Source organism: Anolis sagrei, chromosome 5, assembly GCF_037176765.1.
Source record: "Anolis sagrei isolate rAnoSag1 chromosome 5, rAnoSag1.mat, whole genome shotgun sequence".
Classification (NCBI taxonomy): domain Eukaryota; kingdom Metazoa; phylum Chordata; class Lepidosauria; order Squamata; family Dactyloidae; genus Anolis; species Anolis sagrei.
Window position 1 is genome coordinate 16,694,448 of NC_090025.1, and position 18,472 is coordinate 16,712,919.

General features: G+C 39.9%; 1 protein-coding gene across 5 annotated transcripts in view; it reads right to left on the reverse strand.

Annotated features, from left to right (window-relative positions):
* Positions 1 to 295: 295 nt before the first annotated feature.
* RASGEF1B (RasGEF domain family member 1B) overlaps positions 296 to 18,472 on the reverse strand; it is a 290,573-nt gene continuing 272,396 nt past the window's right edge. For 2 of the 5 annotated variants that reach the window (XM_060779336.2, XM_060779341.2), the window contains 10 exons: positions 14,770 to 14,985; positions 14,570 to 14,644; positions 14,126 to 14,221; positions 12,760 to 12,862; positions 11,782 to 11,861; positions 10,916 to 11,011; positions 7,612 to 7,707; positions 5,568 to 5,691; positions 3,949 to 4,134; positions 296 to 2,193 (listed from right to left, as the gene is read on the reverse strand). In XM_060779336.2, coding sequence (XP_060635319.1) covers positions 3,956 to 4,134; positions 5,568 to 5,691; positions 7,612 to 7,707; positions 10,916 to 11,011; positions 11,782 to 11,861; positions 12,760 to 12,862; positions 14,126 to 14,221; positions 14,570 to 14,644; positions 14,770 to 14,985 — 1,065 coding nt within the window. In that variant the 3' untranslated portion in view covers positions 296 to 2,193; positions 3,949 to 3,955. The remainder of the gene's footprint in view (positions 2,194 to 3,948; positions 4,135 to 5,567; positions 5,692 to 7,611; positions 7,708 to 10,915; positions 11,012 to 11,781; positions 11,862 to 12,759; positions 12,863 to 14,125; positions 14,222 to 14,569; positions 14,645 to 14,769; positions 14,986 to 18,472) is intronic. The other 3 variants (XM_060779340.2, XM_060779337.2, XM_060779339.2) reach the window with 3 other exon arrangements.

Sequence of the window (18,472 nt, forward strand, 5' to 3'; positions counted from 1 at the left end):
CCCCGGAATCAAACCTGTGACTTTTTGATCAACAAGCTCAGCAGCTCAGTGCTTTAACCCATTGCGCCACTGGGGGCATATTGTATACTTAAAATTAATAAGAGTAGCAAAATTACAATTATGAAGTCGCAATGAAAATTATTTTATGGTTGGGGGTCACCAAAATATATGGTATTAAGGGGTCATGGCATTAGGAAGGTTGAGAACCACTGCATTAGAAAAACATACCATTCAATGAAAAGTAGTTTCATAGACCACACACAATCTTCTTTTCCAATTTCCAGAGACCACACAGTTACATGTTTGAATTTTATTTTCATTTTTGAACATTGGCACTGGTTACATACAAGTCCCTTTGTTTAGAATATAATTTTTCACTGGCTGCCTAATGCTCGAGGGCCTGTTTCATTTTCTAGACTTTCCTAGGGGGAGAAATTATAGTATCTACGCATTCAGAGCTATCAAAGATTTCACAGGATGTCTAACAATGTGACCTGTTTCATAGTATATATATATTTTTTTAAAGACTCCTGAAACAACAACAACAAAGAAAGGGAAGCAATCGCTGTTTCCATTTCACAGCCCTGGTTTAGCTGAAGAATAAAACTTCGTTTTGTCCATAGGATGTTACTATTTCATTTAGGTTTTTACTGGATCACATATGTTACAACAGCCATTATTTTCAGAGAGCTTTTTAAAAACTCAATGAAAGCAAAATTTATATTCATATCTACCACAATCCAAGCTGTGGTGTCTAAAGTAGGGGAAAAAACCCAAGTGTTCAACCAATACTGAAGTAATGGTGAAACACCAAAAGGACATTTTTGCAATATCTATACTACAATTTTAATCCGGCTTCAAAGCTATTGTGGGCATATGTTATATTCATAGTTCTAACTATTAATAGACTAGGTATGGGCAAACTTTGGGTCTTCAAGTGTTTTGGACTCCAACTCCCACAATCCCCAACAGCCTCAGGCCCCTTCCTTTTCCCCCTCAGCCACTTAAGCTGTTGGGGATTGTGGGAGTTGAAGTCCAAAATACTTGAAGAACCAAATTTTGCTCTTGCCTGGGTTAGACCATTGAATCAATGGACTTTATATAAATCTTGACCATTAATTCAGCAACTGATTCAATGGGTCTCTCCTCAAGTCAGGAGGAACCTACAGAAATCAGGTTATAGTTGCCCACTGGAATAAACCAAAATTGTGAACCTCTTTTATGAATACCATAAAAAGGGGTCCCAAGCTGATTTAGAGAAAGCCAGGAAGTTAAACCAATTCCACACTGGATTTAAGTTTTCAATATAGACGTGGCTTTTAAACAAACCAAAGCAAAACAAAGATAGCATAATAGTTAACGGGGGCAGAGACATTTCTATAGCCTAGCTACATTTGCTACATATCCTTCTAGTGTCTGCTTTTCCTATCACAGAACTGGTTTCAATTGCTTTTTTTCAAATAATACACCATACGAGTTCGCTGACCAGCAACCAACTCAACCAAAATATAAACTGAAGGAAAAATAATTAACCCCCTTCCCACAATAAATAGACAAAAATTATAGCAGCCCATTTCACTCCATAGTGAACTCTTTTTTTCCTTTCAAGAAGAAAGCCAAAAATCCTAGAAATGTGAGCACAGGGTATGTTTTCTTCTCCTGGCCCAATGTATGAAAGAGTCAAAGTGGGAAATCCAGCCTCAGAAGGGGAAGTTTGCTCTAGAATCCAGTACACAAGTAGCAGCAAGTTGGAACACATCAAAGGAGCAGCAGGGCAAAACTAGAAGGCGGTGGCGGCACAGAATCCCCATCCATCCAGGTGTTTGGAAATGATGCAAAGAGGAGTTTGAGCTTCAAAGAAGTTTCCTTATTACTGCCTTTCATCAATGACACATCACAAACTTGTGATCTAATCTGATAATCCATCCAGTTTGAGAGGCTGGCCTGTTTACTCTCGAATTAGCTTGCAGTTGTGCCTTCGTACAAAGTTCTGACATGTCCAAATCAGCTGCAGAGTCCTAATACTTGAAAGCGTCACTTGGTGCAAAAAAGGGAAAGGTTACACAAAAAGCAGGGAGGGGGAAATAAATAGATGACCTCGATAAAGTCCATCAAATAATAAGATCTGGTGTCAACGCAGCGGTGATAGGAGGAGAAACCCAATCATGTTACGCTCTTCCCAAAAGTGTTGACCTAAAGACAGGAGGAAGAAGAAATGTCCATTAGGATACTAAGAAACTGGTCGTTTGCAACTCTTTCTGATGTTACATGTTGGGTCCCTCTGAAATGTCATTAGAAGGTCTCTAGGTCTTGGCAATACATTCAAGAGAGGCTCTTTTACACTACATCAGTGTTTCTCAACCTGGGGGTCAGGAATCCTGGGGGGGGGGTTACAAGGAGGTGTCAGAGGGGTCGCCAAAGACCATCAGAAAACATAGTATTTTCTGTTGGCCGTGGGGGTTCCATGTGGAAAGTTTGGCTCAATTCTATCATTGGTGGAGTCCAGTAGTTAAACTATAAATCCCAGCAACTACAACTCCCAAATGTCAAGGTCTATTTTTCCCAAATTCAACTACTGTTCACATTTGGGCATATTGAGTATTGGTGCCAAGTTTAGTCCAGATCCATCATTGTTTGAGTCCACAGTGCTCACTCAACGTTGGTGAACTTCAACTCCAAAACTCAAGGTCAATGCCCACCAAACACTTCCAGTATTTTCTGTTGTTCATGGGAGTTCTGTGTGCCAAGATTGGTTCAATTCCATTGTTGGTGGAGTTAAGAATGCTGTTTGATTATAAATCAAATTTATAAATCCCCGCAACTACAACTCTCAAATGACATAATCAACCCCTTCCCAACCCCACCAATATTCAAATTTGGGCATATTGGGTATTTGTGCCAAATTTGGTCCAGTCAATAAAAATGCATCCTGCATATCCGGTGTTTACATTACAATTCATAACAGTAGCAAAATTACAGATATGAAGTAGCAACAAATATAATGTTATGGTTGGGGGTCACCACAACACGAGGAACTGTATTAAAGGGTTGCAGCATTAGGAAGGTTGAAAACCTTGACACTACACAGTAATCACACTATGATTCCACTTTAATTGTCATGGCCGCATCCCATGGAGACCTGGGATTTGTAGTCTGATGACGCATTAATGCTCTCTGGCTGCTCATTCAGGAAGAGGCTCTGCCAGGAGTTTAAAGTATGTACCTTATTTTAAAGATTATGTACCTGGAAACCTCCAAGGTACATGAACCTCCTTCTAAGACAAGGCACATGTGTATAAAGACAATTCAAAAAAGGATATTTCCTGCCATATATTGTGGGAGTACCTACCAAGATATCATTTGGAAATGCTAACTGAAAAGTTAAGCAGTTATACATGAATTTTTTTTAAAAAAAAACTATACACAAGTTTGTTTAATTCTGCAATAGGATGTGATCCAATGGCAGGATCTGGGGAAATGAAATTGCTCATAGACCTGCTGTAGGCCCTACATCTATATCCATTGCTCTTACAAAACCCTAAGCAAAGACCAGATATGGCTGCAAACCATCGTGGTCGATACGGTTTCTATGTACTTTTTTAACTGCATACATTTGGCAATATTTTTAAAGGAGTGGGAAAAAGATTCTTTCTGCTCACTGTATCCTAACTAACCAACTGTTCATCAAGGTGTCAAGGAAATATATCAACTGTGGAATTATTTAGTAGTAGAACTTAGCATAATATGTGATGGATTAGACAACAGTCCCAAAAGAGAAAGAAAGAAGGAAAAACCAAAAGAGCAAAGGGAATTGCACTTTTAAGTACTGAAGGTTTAAGTATTGAAGATGAGAGGAGAAGGGGGGAAAAACAGAAAGAGCAGCAGCAGCTTGAAGTGTTTAGTTGGGAAAGTCCAGACATTAAAATGATAGTTTATTTTCATGCTCACACTGTGTTCATCTGTTGAGGCATGCAGCAAGACACTTGGCTTTGAAGGTGTCTAATGGCAGAGCAAGTTTGCAGTCTGTTGATTTATGGATGGCAGCGCCCTCGGACACTGACCTGAGAGTCTTCCATCTGTCCTTTTCAATGTGGTTCTCAGGCCCTTCGCTCTCATAGGAAGCCAAATAAAGTGCTGCAAGTGGAGGAAAACAAAGAGGGTGTGTCAACATGGCCCTGCACCTCCCAGACTTCATTCTAGAAAGATCAACAGCCTCGTCTCTCTTGGGATAGTAATGGACATCTGTCATAAAACTGCCCAGTGTAAAAGAAACAGTTCTGGATGGCAAATAATCTCCTTGTGTGGCTTAAATGCCTGCAGAATATTCAAAGAAGAAAGGCAAGGCTAACATGGATTTAGGGTTCCCGAGAGGAGGACTTGTTTTACAAGATATTCCAACTGCAGCAGGGAGGAAACAGTTTATTTTTATTTGCTGGAATCGTGGTTTTGCATTTTTCCAGTGTCACTGGTGGATATAAATGGATGCAGGTTCAGCAGCCAGAAAGCATTGAAAAAATATATTGGTTTGAACCTGCAGATTTTGTCTGCCTTTCCTTGCTACAATGTGCAACGCTTTAAAAACGTCACAACTCCTAACATACCCACCAATTCTGACCATTAAATCCTTCCATTTCAAAAAAAATGTGGAAAATGAGTTAAGTGCACATAAAATAACAATACAAAATCATAAATTTGTAGAAACCAGAATTAAACACAGAAAGAAGACTCAGCTGATCAAATACAAGGTTAATGCAGTTTTACAAAAACAAATCACACACTAGTGCTAGAAAGATTTCATGCTTAATTGCATTAAGAAGTCTCCACAAGGTAGTAAAGAATGAGGCCAAATTTGGCATTTCTTTTAGACAGGAAATTCCACAATTTGCATGCAAGTACTAAAAGAGTTCTCTCATCTGTCCTGGCCACTTATTTTGACACTGGGACAATCCGGTTTTAACTCCTGTACTTTGTTTTTATATTGCATATGCCTGTTAGCAGGGTGGCTCATTCTGTTAATATGCATGTGCAATATTAACACTCCCCTAATTGCTAGTTCTATGACTCAAAACTGTAAACATTTCCATATCTGTACTGGTAAACATGTCCACAAGATTATGAATGTGGTTGAAATGGGCACTAGCCAATCAACATTCTCCAAAAGATGACTTTTGCAGCCAACTAGCAAAGGGATGTCTTCCTACCACTTTCTTAAAAAGAATGCTGGAGACAAAAAGATGTGGTTTTTTTGAACATGAATAAGATAATATACTACCAACAAATACCCCTGTGAAACATTAACTCTTTTCTTTCCAAATAAACCCAATAAGGTAAAGGTAAATGTTTTCCCCTGACATGAAGTCCAGTCACGTCCACCTCTGGGGTGTGGTGCTCATCTCCATTTGTAAGCTGAAGAGCCAGTATTGTCCGTAGACACCTCCAAGGTCATGTGGCCAGCATGACTGCATGGAGTGCTGTTAATAAAAGTAGGCCAATTTTCTGTGCCCCAAGAGAACAATATAAGCAACAACACTAAGCAAGTTGTTTACAAAATGTGGCCTGTTTCTTACCATCCTCACTGAAGATTGGGACGGTGAGCAGATACTGAAGTATTTTCCGGTCTCTTTCAAAAGGGCACTCTACTTGTTTCCATGTCATAAACTCACTCACTTGTTTAGCCAGTTCCCAAAATTTCTGTAATTAAAAATGGTGAGGGAAGAGGGAGTTGGGAAAGGAAAAAGGACCAGGTTAGCAAAGACCAAAAAGAAGCAAAACAAGACAGAAAGCAAGTAAATCATGTATCAGAGGGACAAATGAAAGTTCCAGGATATACATTTTTGAAGCAACCGTTATGAAAAAGGGGTGCTACCCTTTAAAAACAATTCAGAAACAAAAGAAAAAAAACAGGATTACTCATTCTTTAAAATCCTTTTCCTTTAAAGTCTGTTAGTGATAGCTAGACAGGCAGGCAGACATAATGTATACACCTTTAACAGCTTCTGATTTTGCATACATCCTTAACAGGCTTAAAGATCCAATACCAGAGAAGTGTAAAAGTACAAGAGAAATGTGTGCTTTGAGAATGCAATCAGTGCATTATTCTACAGGGATGATAGTTTGAAAACTGTAATTGAAGATGGAATTTGTAACTCTGACTAAATCATTATAACATTCAGCATTCAATGTAAATGTCTTTATGTAGCCTTCAAATATTCATCATAGCTGGGTTGTTGTAGGTTTTTTCGGGCTATATGGCCATGTTCTAGAGGCATTCTCTCCTGACGTTTCACCTGCATCTGTGGCAAGCATCCTCAGAGGTAGTGAGGTCTGTTGGAACTAGGAAAATGGGTTTATATATCTTTGGAAAGAACAGGGTGGGGCAAAGAACTCTTGTCTACTGGAGCTAGGTGTGAATGTTTCACCTGACCACCTTGATTAGCATTTGATGGCCTGGCAGTGCCTGGAGCAATCTTTTGTTGAGAGGTGATTAGCTGTCCCTGCTTGTTTTCCTTCTGCTGTTTTGCTGTTTTAATTTTAGAGTTTTTTAATACTGTTAGCCAGATTTTGTTGATTTTCATGTTCTTTGTCCCACCCTGTTCTTTCCACAGATATATAAACCCATTTTCCTAGTTCCAACAGACCTCACTACCTCTGAGGATGCTTGCCATAGATGCAGGCGAAACGTCAGGAGAGAATGCCTCTAGAACATGGCCATATTGCCTGAAAAAACCTACAACAGCCCAGTGACTCTGACCATGAAAGCCTTCGACAATACATTCACCATAGCTACTATCAGCTGTTAAGAGTATTCCTCATTGGAGTTCTCTCTCTCTCTCTCTCTCTCTCTCTCTCTATATATATATATATATATATATATATATATGCATGCCTATATATAGATGCCTGTGTGTATATGTGTATATACATATAGACACACCTATATATATTAGCTTAATACACACACATATATGGAGAGAGGTAGGTGTGTATATGTCTGATTGTATCTGTGTGTGTGTGTGTGTGTGTGTATACACATACACACATACACACACATACATACAGTTTTGCCATCTAAGGAGAGGACCTATTCTAACCTCCCTAAGAAACGTCCAGACCCTTAGGCAGCCAATGAGAAGGCCCTATTACCATTTTCTACCAGCCACACTAGTGAAGGTGGTAGAATAGAGATAAGAGCCCCTCCAGAAGAAGCAGGCTCACATAGCTATGGCCTTCCAGATAGCCTGGACCTAATGTACATATAGGTCTTTACATATAAGCAGCATCATGAACTGTGCTCAGAAACAGATGAGTAGCCATTCGAGCTATATGAGAAAGGGAGCTGTATGATGCTATAGTCAATGATGGGAGGAGAAGGGAACAAACGAGAGCAACAGTTCTCCCTGGAAGATCTCTACGCTCATAGGCCTCCTTGCCAACAGGCACAATGCAGCAGACAGTAAGTGATTAGGTCTGTACTCCCAGGCGCACTGTTGCTCACAATTAGCTTCCAGAGAATAAGCAGCAACCCTTAGGCCAGGCTTCCTGCTCACATTTTAATTATCAAATCATGGCACAGTTAAAGCGAGCAGGAAGTTCTGAATATGCTCTACTTACTTCAAAATTGACATGCCCATTGGGCAGTCGGTTGGCACAGCCTTCGTTGAGGAAGTAGATGTCCTTGATGAGCAGGCTGAAGAAGGGGATCACAATCTAAAGGAAAGACAGACAAACAAGATTCAACATCAGATCTGGGGAAAATTGCAGTCAACTGAGGTTTTAAGAAAGAATAGAAAACGAATTTGTTGCCTATATCCAGATATCATACAGGACAAAACAGGTTTTTCCTTAGACTCAGCTGCAAGCAAGGCAGGAGTTCTGGATGGGCTGGACTATGTCTCCCATCAGTTACTACCAGCAGATACATGGTTATGCTGGTGGGGAGTGATGAATACAAGGTATCTAGAGGTCATAAGCTTGAGGAAAGTTGAGCAAACTCATTATTTTCACTACTGTTTCTGGTAGAAACCAATTTTGTAGATAATCAAAACGTGCAAACCCTATTTAAGTAGGATATTACCAACAACCGTATCTCTTGTATGCCACATTCAGTTATCTTTGGCCTGCCAACTGTGCTTTTATTTTATTTCTTCATTGCATTATTTTGCATCTGTTTATTTCATTTTCTGTTATTTTATGTATTTTTTGATGCTATTATTTGCTGTTTCTATTTTATTTTGTTGTACAGTAATTCTGGGCTTGGCCTCATGTTAGCCACCCCGAGTCCCCTTTGGAGAGATGGTGGTGGGGTATAAATAAAGATTATATTTTATTATTATTATTATTATTATTATTATTATTATTATTGGGTTGTTGTAAGTTTTTTCGGGCTATATGGTCATGGTCTAGAGGCATTCTCTCCTGACGTTTTGCCTGCATCTATGGCAAGCATCCTCAGAGGTAGTGAGGTCTATTGGAACTAGGAAAAAGGGTTTATATATCTGTGGAATGACCAGGGTGAGACAAAGGACTCTTGTCTGCTGGAGCTAGGTGTGAATGTTTCAACTGACCACCTTGATTAGCATATAATGGCTTGACAGTGCCTAGAACAAACTTTTGTTAGGAGGTGATTAGACGTCCTTGTTTGTTTCCTCTCTGTTGTTGTGCTGTTGTAATTTTAGAGTTTTTTAATACTGGTAGCCAGATTTTGTTCATTTTCATAGTTTCCTCCTTTCTGTTGAAATTGTCAGGAGAGAATGCCTCTAGACCATATAGCCTGAAAAAACCTACAACAACCCAGTGATTCCGGCCATGAAAACCTTCGACAATACATTATCATCATCATCATCATCATCATCATCTTTGGGGAGGAAAAAGGAACAAAAGCACCACCAAACTTGACCTACTGGGAGATCTCAAGAAGTTAATCTTGGTGCCTATTCTTCTATTTCTACCTATACCAAAGATCCTAACATGTATCCTGATTGACCTAATTGAACTGTAAGTTAACTCAGTGCAAGGGATGGTCAACTTCTAGGTCTTCTTGGTCAGCAATCCTAATTCTTAATCACTGAATAGTCTACATAGCAGGCACTAGTTGAGAACAATTCTGTATTGCCTGGTGAAGTTTTCATAACTGGAACTATAGAAAATGAGAAAGATTACCTCCTGCTCTCACCATAAAGAACAATTATACTCCAACTCTTCTGGCAAAGAGCAGGTCAAAGATTGCTGAACACTATCAGTAGATTTCTATATTTGTGCTACCGACTTTTTAATACAGTTATGGACTAATTTCTTACATAGGTTTTCCAGTTTCCTCATTAATAGGATCTTTTTAGAAGTTAACCTGTATTTCACATTTTTCATAATACCGGATCAAAAACAATCACCAAACACTGGGTTGTTGTAGGTTTTTCAGGCTGTATGGCCATGTTCTAGAAGCGTTCTCTCCTGACGTTTCTCCTGCATCTATGGCAGGCATCCTCAGAGGTTGTGAGGTCAGAGGTTGTGAGGTTAGACCTCACAACCTCTGAGTATGCCTGCCATAGGTGCAGGTGAAACGTCAGGAGAGAATACTTCTAGAACATGGACATACAGCCCGAAAAACCTACAACAACCCAGTGATTCTGGCCATGAAAGCCTTCGACAATACATTAATGTCCAAACATACAACTGCCCAGTATTGATGCATAATTTCCTCTTAGTCACTTCCTTAAACAAAGACCAACTTCTTTACCTGTGTCTGGTATTTTTATGGGAAACAATATTAATACAAGCTAAGAAAAGAATTCTCTTCTTTTGTGTCTTTTCCTAAATTGTTTACCAAACTATTTGGCCATATAAGTGAGAACAGATCTTAAAAGGATTTTTAAAGATTTAACTGAACTCTGAGATATCCTGCTCTTCTATAAGAGATTGCGAACAATAAAGAGATATCCAATAATAGCTGGGGCCAAGAGGCAGTCTTCTGGAGCCTTGCTGCATGCATTTCATCCTTGTGCCTTTCACTGCAGAATAACATTTCTCTTTTCATTTCTTTTCAGTTCTTACACCTTTGTTCCATTTCTTTTACAAGCTACCCTATTGGGACAGAACTGGCTGCTGGCTGGGCAACAGAAAACCAATTGAAAAATTGCTTTTCATAGAACGGCAACAAGAACAAATAACAGAATCAGACATAAATTAATAAAACATTTCCATCAGGATGGAAATGGAAGACTCAGCAAAGAAAAGCTAAGGATTATAATGGTTCAAGAACAAGAAGCTGTGCATTGAGCTGATGGATTGCTATAGAACAGAGCTAATGGGGTTCAATATATTGTCGAAGGCTTTCATGGCCGGAATCACTCAGTTGTTGTAGGTTTTTTCGGGCTATATGGTCATGTTCTAGAGGCATTCTCTCCTGACGTTTTGCCTCCATCTGTGGCAAGCAAATCAAAAACTCTAAAATTAAAACAGCAGAGGGAAAACAATCAGGGACATCTAATCACCTCTCAACAAAAGATTGCTCCAGGCACTTCCAGGCTATCAAATGCTAATCAAGGTGGTCAGTTGAAACATTAACACCTAGCTCTAGCAGTCAAGAGTCCTTTGTCCCACCCTGGTCTTTCCACAGATATATAAATCCATTTTCCTAGTTCCAACAGACCTCACTACCTCTGAGGATGCTTGCCATAGATGCAGGTGAAACGTCAGGAAAGAATGCCTCTAGAACATGTCCGTATAGCCCGAAAAAACCTACAACAACCTAATGAGGTTCAGCTTGGGAGTTTTTAACTTGGGGTCCCTGGACCTCCCAATGGATCTGTGGATATATTTCAGGGGGCCAATAAATTTGATTATTTTCACTAACCCTCCAACTGATATTTGGCATTTCATTCAAATATGAACATAAGCAAGTGGAAATTTAAAAGTGTACCTTCTCTCTGTTGCTGTGAGCAGTTAAAGACCTCTGAGCCGCTCCACGTAGAGCTGTGCGGTAATTGTAGAAGTTGCTGGAAGGGTCCATTTGATGCTACAGAAAGAAGGATAGCATAAATTTCACATGTTTCATGCTTTATATAGCAGATGCTAAAGTACTTCAGATTTTGTGGAAGTCCAGGATTTATTTTGGGGAGGAAAACACCCATCACAAAGCAGAAACTGGACTGTTTCTCTATGCTTGCCATAGATGCAGGCAAAACGTCCGAAGAGAATGCCTCTAGAACATGGCCATACAGCCCAAAAAAAAACCTACAACAACCCACTCTTTCAGTATCATTTAACCAAATTGCAATAGGGAAAAAGATAAATACAAGAAAGTGAACACAATCTTAACTTTTATCCAAATCAAACTTTTGATTGCCTGAATTATTTGGACATAATGCTACATAATAAATTGATCAACAGAGTGTGCCATGCTCAATATTTTCTTCAACAATGAGTGAAGACCAATACAATGTTTCCTAAGCTATATGGTGCCGGTAGGTGTTTTTCATCACCATATTTCCATAAGTTTCACCGTATTTTTGCTCATTGGGTACAACTATCTCTTCTTTCCCTTACTGTGGGCCTGACCATGGATCACCGGGCTAAATTATTCTTCCTAGTAACTAGTAAGAAGATTAGGCTCATAATCTGTTATCTCACTATATCCAACTGTAGACAGAACAGTTACATATCTCCTGTTTTTGCCAGAACTAGCATCAATACATTAAAAAAAAATACAAAATAAGTATGTTTGCACAAGTAATGGATCCTGTACTCCCCTTCTCCATGCAATTGAGATTATCTAACCAGATTTACCTCAAGAATGTCAAACTTGGCTGTCTTGACTTTTGACCAGGTTTTCTTTAATCTGGAGACGGGACTCATATTCATTCCAGCTTTTAGTCCAAAAGGATGGTAGTTGACAAGGAGATAAGAGTGAAAGAATATATAAGCATTCAAGAGCAAATATAGTTAAAATGAGTAAAAGTAAACAATTCCTATGAAGACTTCATTGTGCTATTGAGAAAAGACTTTGAAACAACAGGTTGCAATTGGGGTATGCTCCTAGATCAATTCTTGTCTCAGGTGGCCGCTGGGTCCAGCACATCTATTGATTACTTATCCAATAGTAGTAGTAGTAGTAGTAGTAGTAGGAATAATAATAATAATAATAATAATAATAATATAACATCATTGTGTTGCAAGTGCAAGTAATAGCGAACGAGATGAGGAGAAACTAAAGAAACATGGATAGTTCTAGCACTATAATTTTTTATCTCTTTCACACTTCACAGTTATAATTCTATTTTAATTACCATGGCTGTATCCTATGATCTGTAGTTTTGTAGACCATTTAGAATGATCTGCCAGAGTGTTCTAGTGCCTCACCAAACTACAGATCTCACAATTCCATGTGATGCAGCCAAAGGAGTGAAAGAAATAGCCATTTGCTATGTTTTTGTAGTGTGGAAAACACCTTAGTGTTGTGACATGGCACAGCGTCAGATGGAGAAAGAGTCACACGCAACAACTATTGGAAGCCACATCCAGAATCCATCTGATCCCTGCCTGAATCAGATCCAAGGGATCCATCTTGTTTCCAAGCATCCTTTATGAAGGGGATAGAGAAGCTTGGGGCTTCCAGATGTTTTGGATTTCCACCAGTCCCAATGGACACAGCCACCATCAAAGGGTTGAAACTGTAAAGGTCAGAAGGGCCAAAAGCTCCCCAGCTCTGTTTTGTAAACAATTTTCTAAAGTGTGTATCTATAGAGAATATTGGTTTATACTCACAAATGATGGCCATTAAAGAGTTGAAGTTGCCAATGTTAAAGCATTCCCTCGCCACATCAATGAAGTACTCTATCATTCTTGCTCTGTGTTTTTTCTTCACAGGCTGCGGAAGACAAAATACCAACAAGGGGGATGAAGTATTACTTACTCAGCCTCTTGCTCCAAAATTAAGGCTGGGAAACATTGGCTTGGGAAAGAACCAGACACAGATATGCACACCAACCCGCTTTTTGTAAGCAGTACTCTAAGTTACATGTTGTTTTAAAGAAACAGTAAATCTAAGCAAGAGAAATACATCGTGACAGACAAGACTTTGCCAGACAAAGAGAGGACAAGTTAGGGTGGCTCCAGCCTTCACTCATTTGAGTCACAGAGTGTTGTTTCAGCCTGCCACACAGCTGACTGGCAGGAAATAGGCTACAGTCCAGGAAAGCCTATTATATAATAGATTTATTAGACTTTAAGGTGCCACATAGCGTATTTATTGTTTCTACTATTACATACTAGCAAAGCCACGCCTTTAATAAAAATTGCTCACTGAAGGACCATATTTCTGTGAAGGTGCATACACACACAATTCAAATAGATATATATTGCTTTCTAAGCAAGCTTAACCTCCTGCCATCCTTAAAAACAGCGTTCCCCAGAGTGCTGGAAATGGTAGGACGATTCCCAAGTATGCATCTGGAGGCCTGGCATCAGCAGCATCTGGTATATCTAGGAATGTATTAATGGCTATATGCCTCAACACTCCTCTCCATGCTCAGTGGGGCAGCTCAGTTGATGTCAGCAATCACTACCTCATTCCAAGTGTGGCCACCTGGCTGTGTAATGGCCCAGAAGCCATCTGAGGCTGAATTCCCAATGTGTTACACCAGTCCTGTCCATAAGCAAACAACATGAAGTTGCACACTTGTCAGCTCAGCTGATAATGGGTACCTGGTAAAGGTTCAGGAGCTGAGCAACTGGGAGGATAGGATGTGGCATCAAGTCAGACAATTCAAGTTGTGAACTAAGCCTGCATGCACACCACTTGATCTCAACTTCAAGTGATCATCTGCATGTCTGAATAAGAACCACAGACACAGGGTCACTTGGCTGACTCAGCTACCAGTGATTAAATTTGCTGTCCCCAAATGTCACCTAGTGGTAGCCTTTCCACCAGGCTACCAAAATCTATCCACCCCAGCTGAGTATTATAAGAAGTATTACCTCCTAAACTTGATTGATTTTTCCTCCTTCCATACCCTTTTCCCTTTGTGTCTCACATCTGTCCTGTGTGTTATGTTTAGAAGTTGTCATCATTCTGAGAACACACAAACGCACAAGGAACCTGACAGAGGACAGCCAAAACAGATTCACCTACCATGCATATTTCTGTGGCAACCAAGTAGCTGAGCCTGTTGAACCATTCCACATATGCTTCCAGGTTACGTGTCTTCTTCCGATCACCATAGCAGCTCTAAAAAGACAATATTGTGCCTTAATTACCCGGATCATGTTTCTGGGTGGGTGGTAGGTATTCTAATCCTGTAGTGGCACCACTGGCTTAACAAGATGCTTAGGAGCTTAGGCCGTGCTTAAATGGGTTTCAATTGAATACTCTAGTTGGAAATCAATGCCACAAGACATAAGGTGAACGGCTGACTATGAAATACTTGATTTTACTGTAAAATGGCAGATGTAGTTCAAAAAACTAACATTTCTAGGGTCTGCTTCCTTGGAGAATGGACTCATAAATCCCACATGAGTTGCATTCAACTGGCACCGTATTGCATACATTCCCACCACACAATACGTAACAATTTACCTTGTCATTATCCAATGGATCCTTTTGTACAAATGCTTGGACAAATTCCTGTGGTCCAATGTAATTAAGTCTCTCCTGAGGGAAAAGAAAGAAGAATTCAACTGAATATTGCATTTTCCACAAACATAATAAAACTAACGAACAGCAACAAATGAACGACTCAAACAGGGAAAATAAAACATAAGGAAGCATCAACTCACTAGCTCTATGTGAGTCAGCTGTTGGGCTAACATGTAGGGGTCACTGCAGATGGTGATGATATCCCGCTGAATGGCTTGAGGTTTGGTTTTCAGGACCGTCAGCCTGTCAGTCGAGGATGCATTGATTTTTGCAAGTACCTCCTCATACTGGCTGAGAGAAGCCAGCTTACGAATGAGGCTCTGGATGATTTGCTGTACATTTTTCCTGTACATCTGCTGAAAAAAGGGGAAATAACACCTTAACTAAAATGTAAGTATATGATTTAAAATATTACAAAATATAGTGATTTAAAAATACAGTAAGACCCACATATCCGCAGGTGGAGGATTCCCAGCTAGTCTGGGATGACAAAATGCCATTCAATTGCCCAACTTCTTGTCCCATTATACCATAAATAGCATTGGAGGATGTAGAGGCACCGTAAGTTAAAAACTAGCATTAGTTTTAGCTTGTTGTTATTGTTGTGTGTCTTCAAGTAGCTTTTGACTTATGCTGCCCCTAAGGTGACCCTATCACAGAGTTGTCTTGACAAGATTTATACAGAAAGGGTTTGCCATCCCCTTCCTCTGGGGCTTAGTGGAGATTCGATCGCTGGTCTCCCAGTAATCCAACACTCAAAGTGCTGTCCAGTTTTATTACTCCCTTACTACTCACAAAATCCAGTTCTGTCTTCCAGAAGGTGATCTAATGAAGTGAATGACCCATTGTGGCACATTGCATTGAGCTTTGGACTGAGACTGGGTGACCAGGGTCCAATTACCCATGGAAACATCCCAATTTACCCTGTCACACTCAGTCATCCTAAGAGCAAACCAATCACAAACCTCCTTTGAATAAACCTTGCTAAGAAAACCCTGTGGTAAGGTCATCATAGCCTGGTATTGACATGGAGACATACAATTGGACACTTGATGAAGTAGATTCTCATCTTATGCCATAATAAAATTGTTCCCCCGAAAGGTGCTAAGATACTGTCCAGCATTTCACTGCTTGTGTTCTTGCCGTGTTAAGTGAGTACTCCCATTTGCCAGCTGCAGCTCTTAGGTGGAATCTAGCAAGTATCAGTCATGTGAATCAAAACATTCCCCAGGTTTTTTAAAAGACCTTTGCAGGGGGAGGGAAAAATGAATGACAAATGCTTTTTGGCCCAGAATCAACACCTTGGAACCTTGTGTTTCATAACAGGCAAATAAACAAAAACATAACCTGATCAGGAAAATGCATTTTAGGAAATATTGCATTGCAATGAAGCATCAGCCAGTCAAATGTTAGGGCCACCTGAGCTAAGAGGCCAATTTCAACATGAACATTTTTGTATTTGGAGTTGTATTTGGAGTTAATTTTTTTGGACTACAACTGCCAGAATCCCCATGTCAGCACAGCTAGAGGAAGATCAGTGGTATAATAATGTAATGCTTCCAAATTCATTTTGTTTCATAAGCCTCTCTCCCAGGACCCAAATGAGAAAACGAACTACAGTATTACTACAAGACTTGCTTATTTGAAGAAAACAACAATGGAAATGAAAAGCAAAGCTACAAAAGTTTTTTAGTCCAGAAAGACATTTCCAGGAAAAGCCACAGGCTTAATTTCCCCTCCTTTTCTGGTTTAACCTCTCTCTTCAATGTCAATTAGCTTGAGGCCACATGGATAAGCTGTTTGGGCAAGTTGTATTGCCAACACAAGCGGTTTCTGGACATATCTGAGCCTATGATGCATGGCAAACATGACAGATGTCATGCAGCAGACCAGCAGATAGAGAGCATGACTGTAAACTGAAAATATGTAAGTCTTTCTGAGGGTGGAGCAGAGTTAGTTGAAACCATGGTATACTATGCGTTTCTATTATTGAAAATAAAGTATTTCAATCTTAAAAAAACAAATAAACCCCTAAGCCTTATGATTAAGGGATAGGATCAAGCTGTAAAAGACACTGACAGTTCTGTCATATATATATGTTCAGAAGGACACCAAGAGAATTTGTGACAACTTGCCAAACCATGATGAGAGGTCTTTCATTGCTGAGACATACACAAAAACAGCCAAAGGCCAAAGGGTGCGCTTATCACTGGATGCCTCTTTGATCAGTTATGAACACAGACTCCTTGGGTACAACCTCACATTGTCACATGTCAGCACATAAAGGTCAGTGCTAAGATAATGCCTTCCACTGCAACTATTTCCAAAAGGGTAGCCACAGCAGTCTGTTGCAGAAAAATCACAATAAGAGTCCTGTGTCACCTTAAAAGCTGAGGACTCAAATGTAGAACTATTGCAAAAACATTGTTATTGGCATGGCACTTTTAGTTTTCATTAATATAGTATGTATTTTTATGCCCTAGTTATCTCCACCTCAGCAGAAGCAATCTTAACTTCAGACACAGGTTAGTAGAGGATTATAAATCCAAGTTATTTATTTTTAATATATTGAATTATTTATATTAGTTGTATTAGTTGTAGATTCCTATCAGAGATAAAACCCTTAAGTCCGCATCAAATGTTGTATCATGCTGAAGGACCAATGATGCCTAGAGAGGGAACCTCTTTAGGCATTTCCTAGATCCTCTACAATGACTCTGTGGTATACTTCCACCAGAGATCATTCATTCAATAGGTTCACAAAAAACCCACAGTGTTGTGTATCCACATGAAGAATCCACATATCACCCACATATACAGGGTGGTAGTCGGCATATTGCATTGGGTTTTTTGCACAAAACACAAATGGACTGCATGTGAAGTGGGGGACAACTACAGACCTGTATGCATCTTTCAGGAACAACAGGTCTGCAATCCAACACAAGAAGTTGTAAACAATTATCTGGGAAGACCAATAGCTCGAACATTGTTCCATCCTAAATATCTCAGTGTCACCTTAAATCAAACACTAACATTTATGAAACACTGTATGACCACCAAGCACAAAGTAGCTGCACACAACAACATCCTGTGGAAACTTACTGGCAGTGCATGGAGTGAAAACCCAAAATTAATAAGAACATCAGCCCTGGCCTTGTCTTACTCAACTGCTGAGTACGCCTGCCCTGTTTGGCACAAGCCTGCCCATGTGAAGCAAGTGAATATAGCACTGAACAAAACACGTAGAATAATCACAGGATTTCTCAAACCTACACCGAATAGACTCTATAATCTATCTGGCACTGCCCCCACCCCACCCCACCCCCGACATGAAATGGGAAGTTGCTGCCAATTCTGAGAGAAATATAGAGGAACGCTGTGAAAGCAATCTACTGTATGGCTACCAGCCTCCTTCCTGTAGACTCAAATCAAGGAAAAGCTTAATGAGAACCATCACTCCTCTTAATGTTCCCCCAGCAACAACAAGAGTATCCTTCTGGGCAGCTGAACCAGGAAATCCCAAATGGATGGCCCCACACAATGATCTGCCTCCAAGCACAATCCAAGAATGGGCAACATGGAAGTCCCTGAACTGACTCAGAAACTGAGTGGGCAGACCAAAAGACAACTTAGCAAAATGGCACTACTTAGAAGAATCTTCCACCCTGTGCAACTGTGGAGCAGAACATACAACTCCGCATCTGTATGCTTGCCCACAATGCCGTGCCTCATGGACATGGGAAGAACTGTTTAAAGTTGCAGACAATGTGGTTGGTGTTGCCCACTTTTGGTATAAAATTATTTAGTCACTTGAGCTCCCTCTATTTTATCTGTTTTACACTT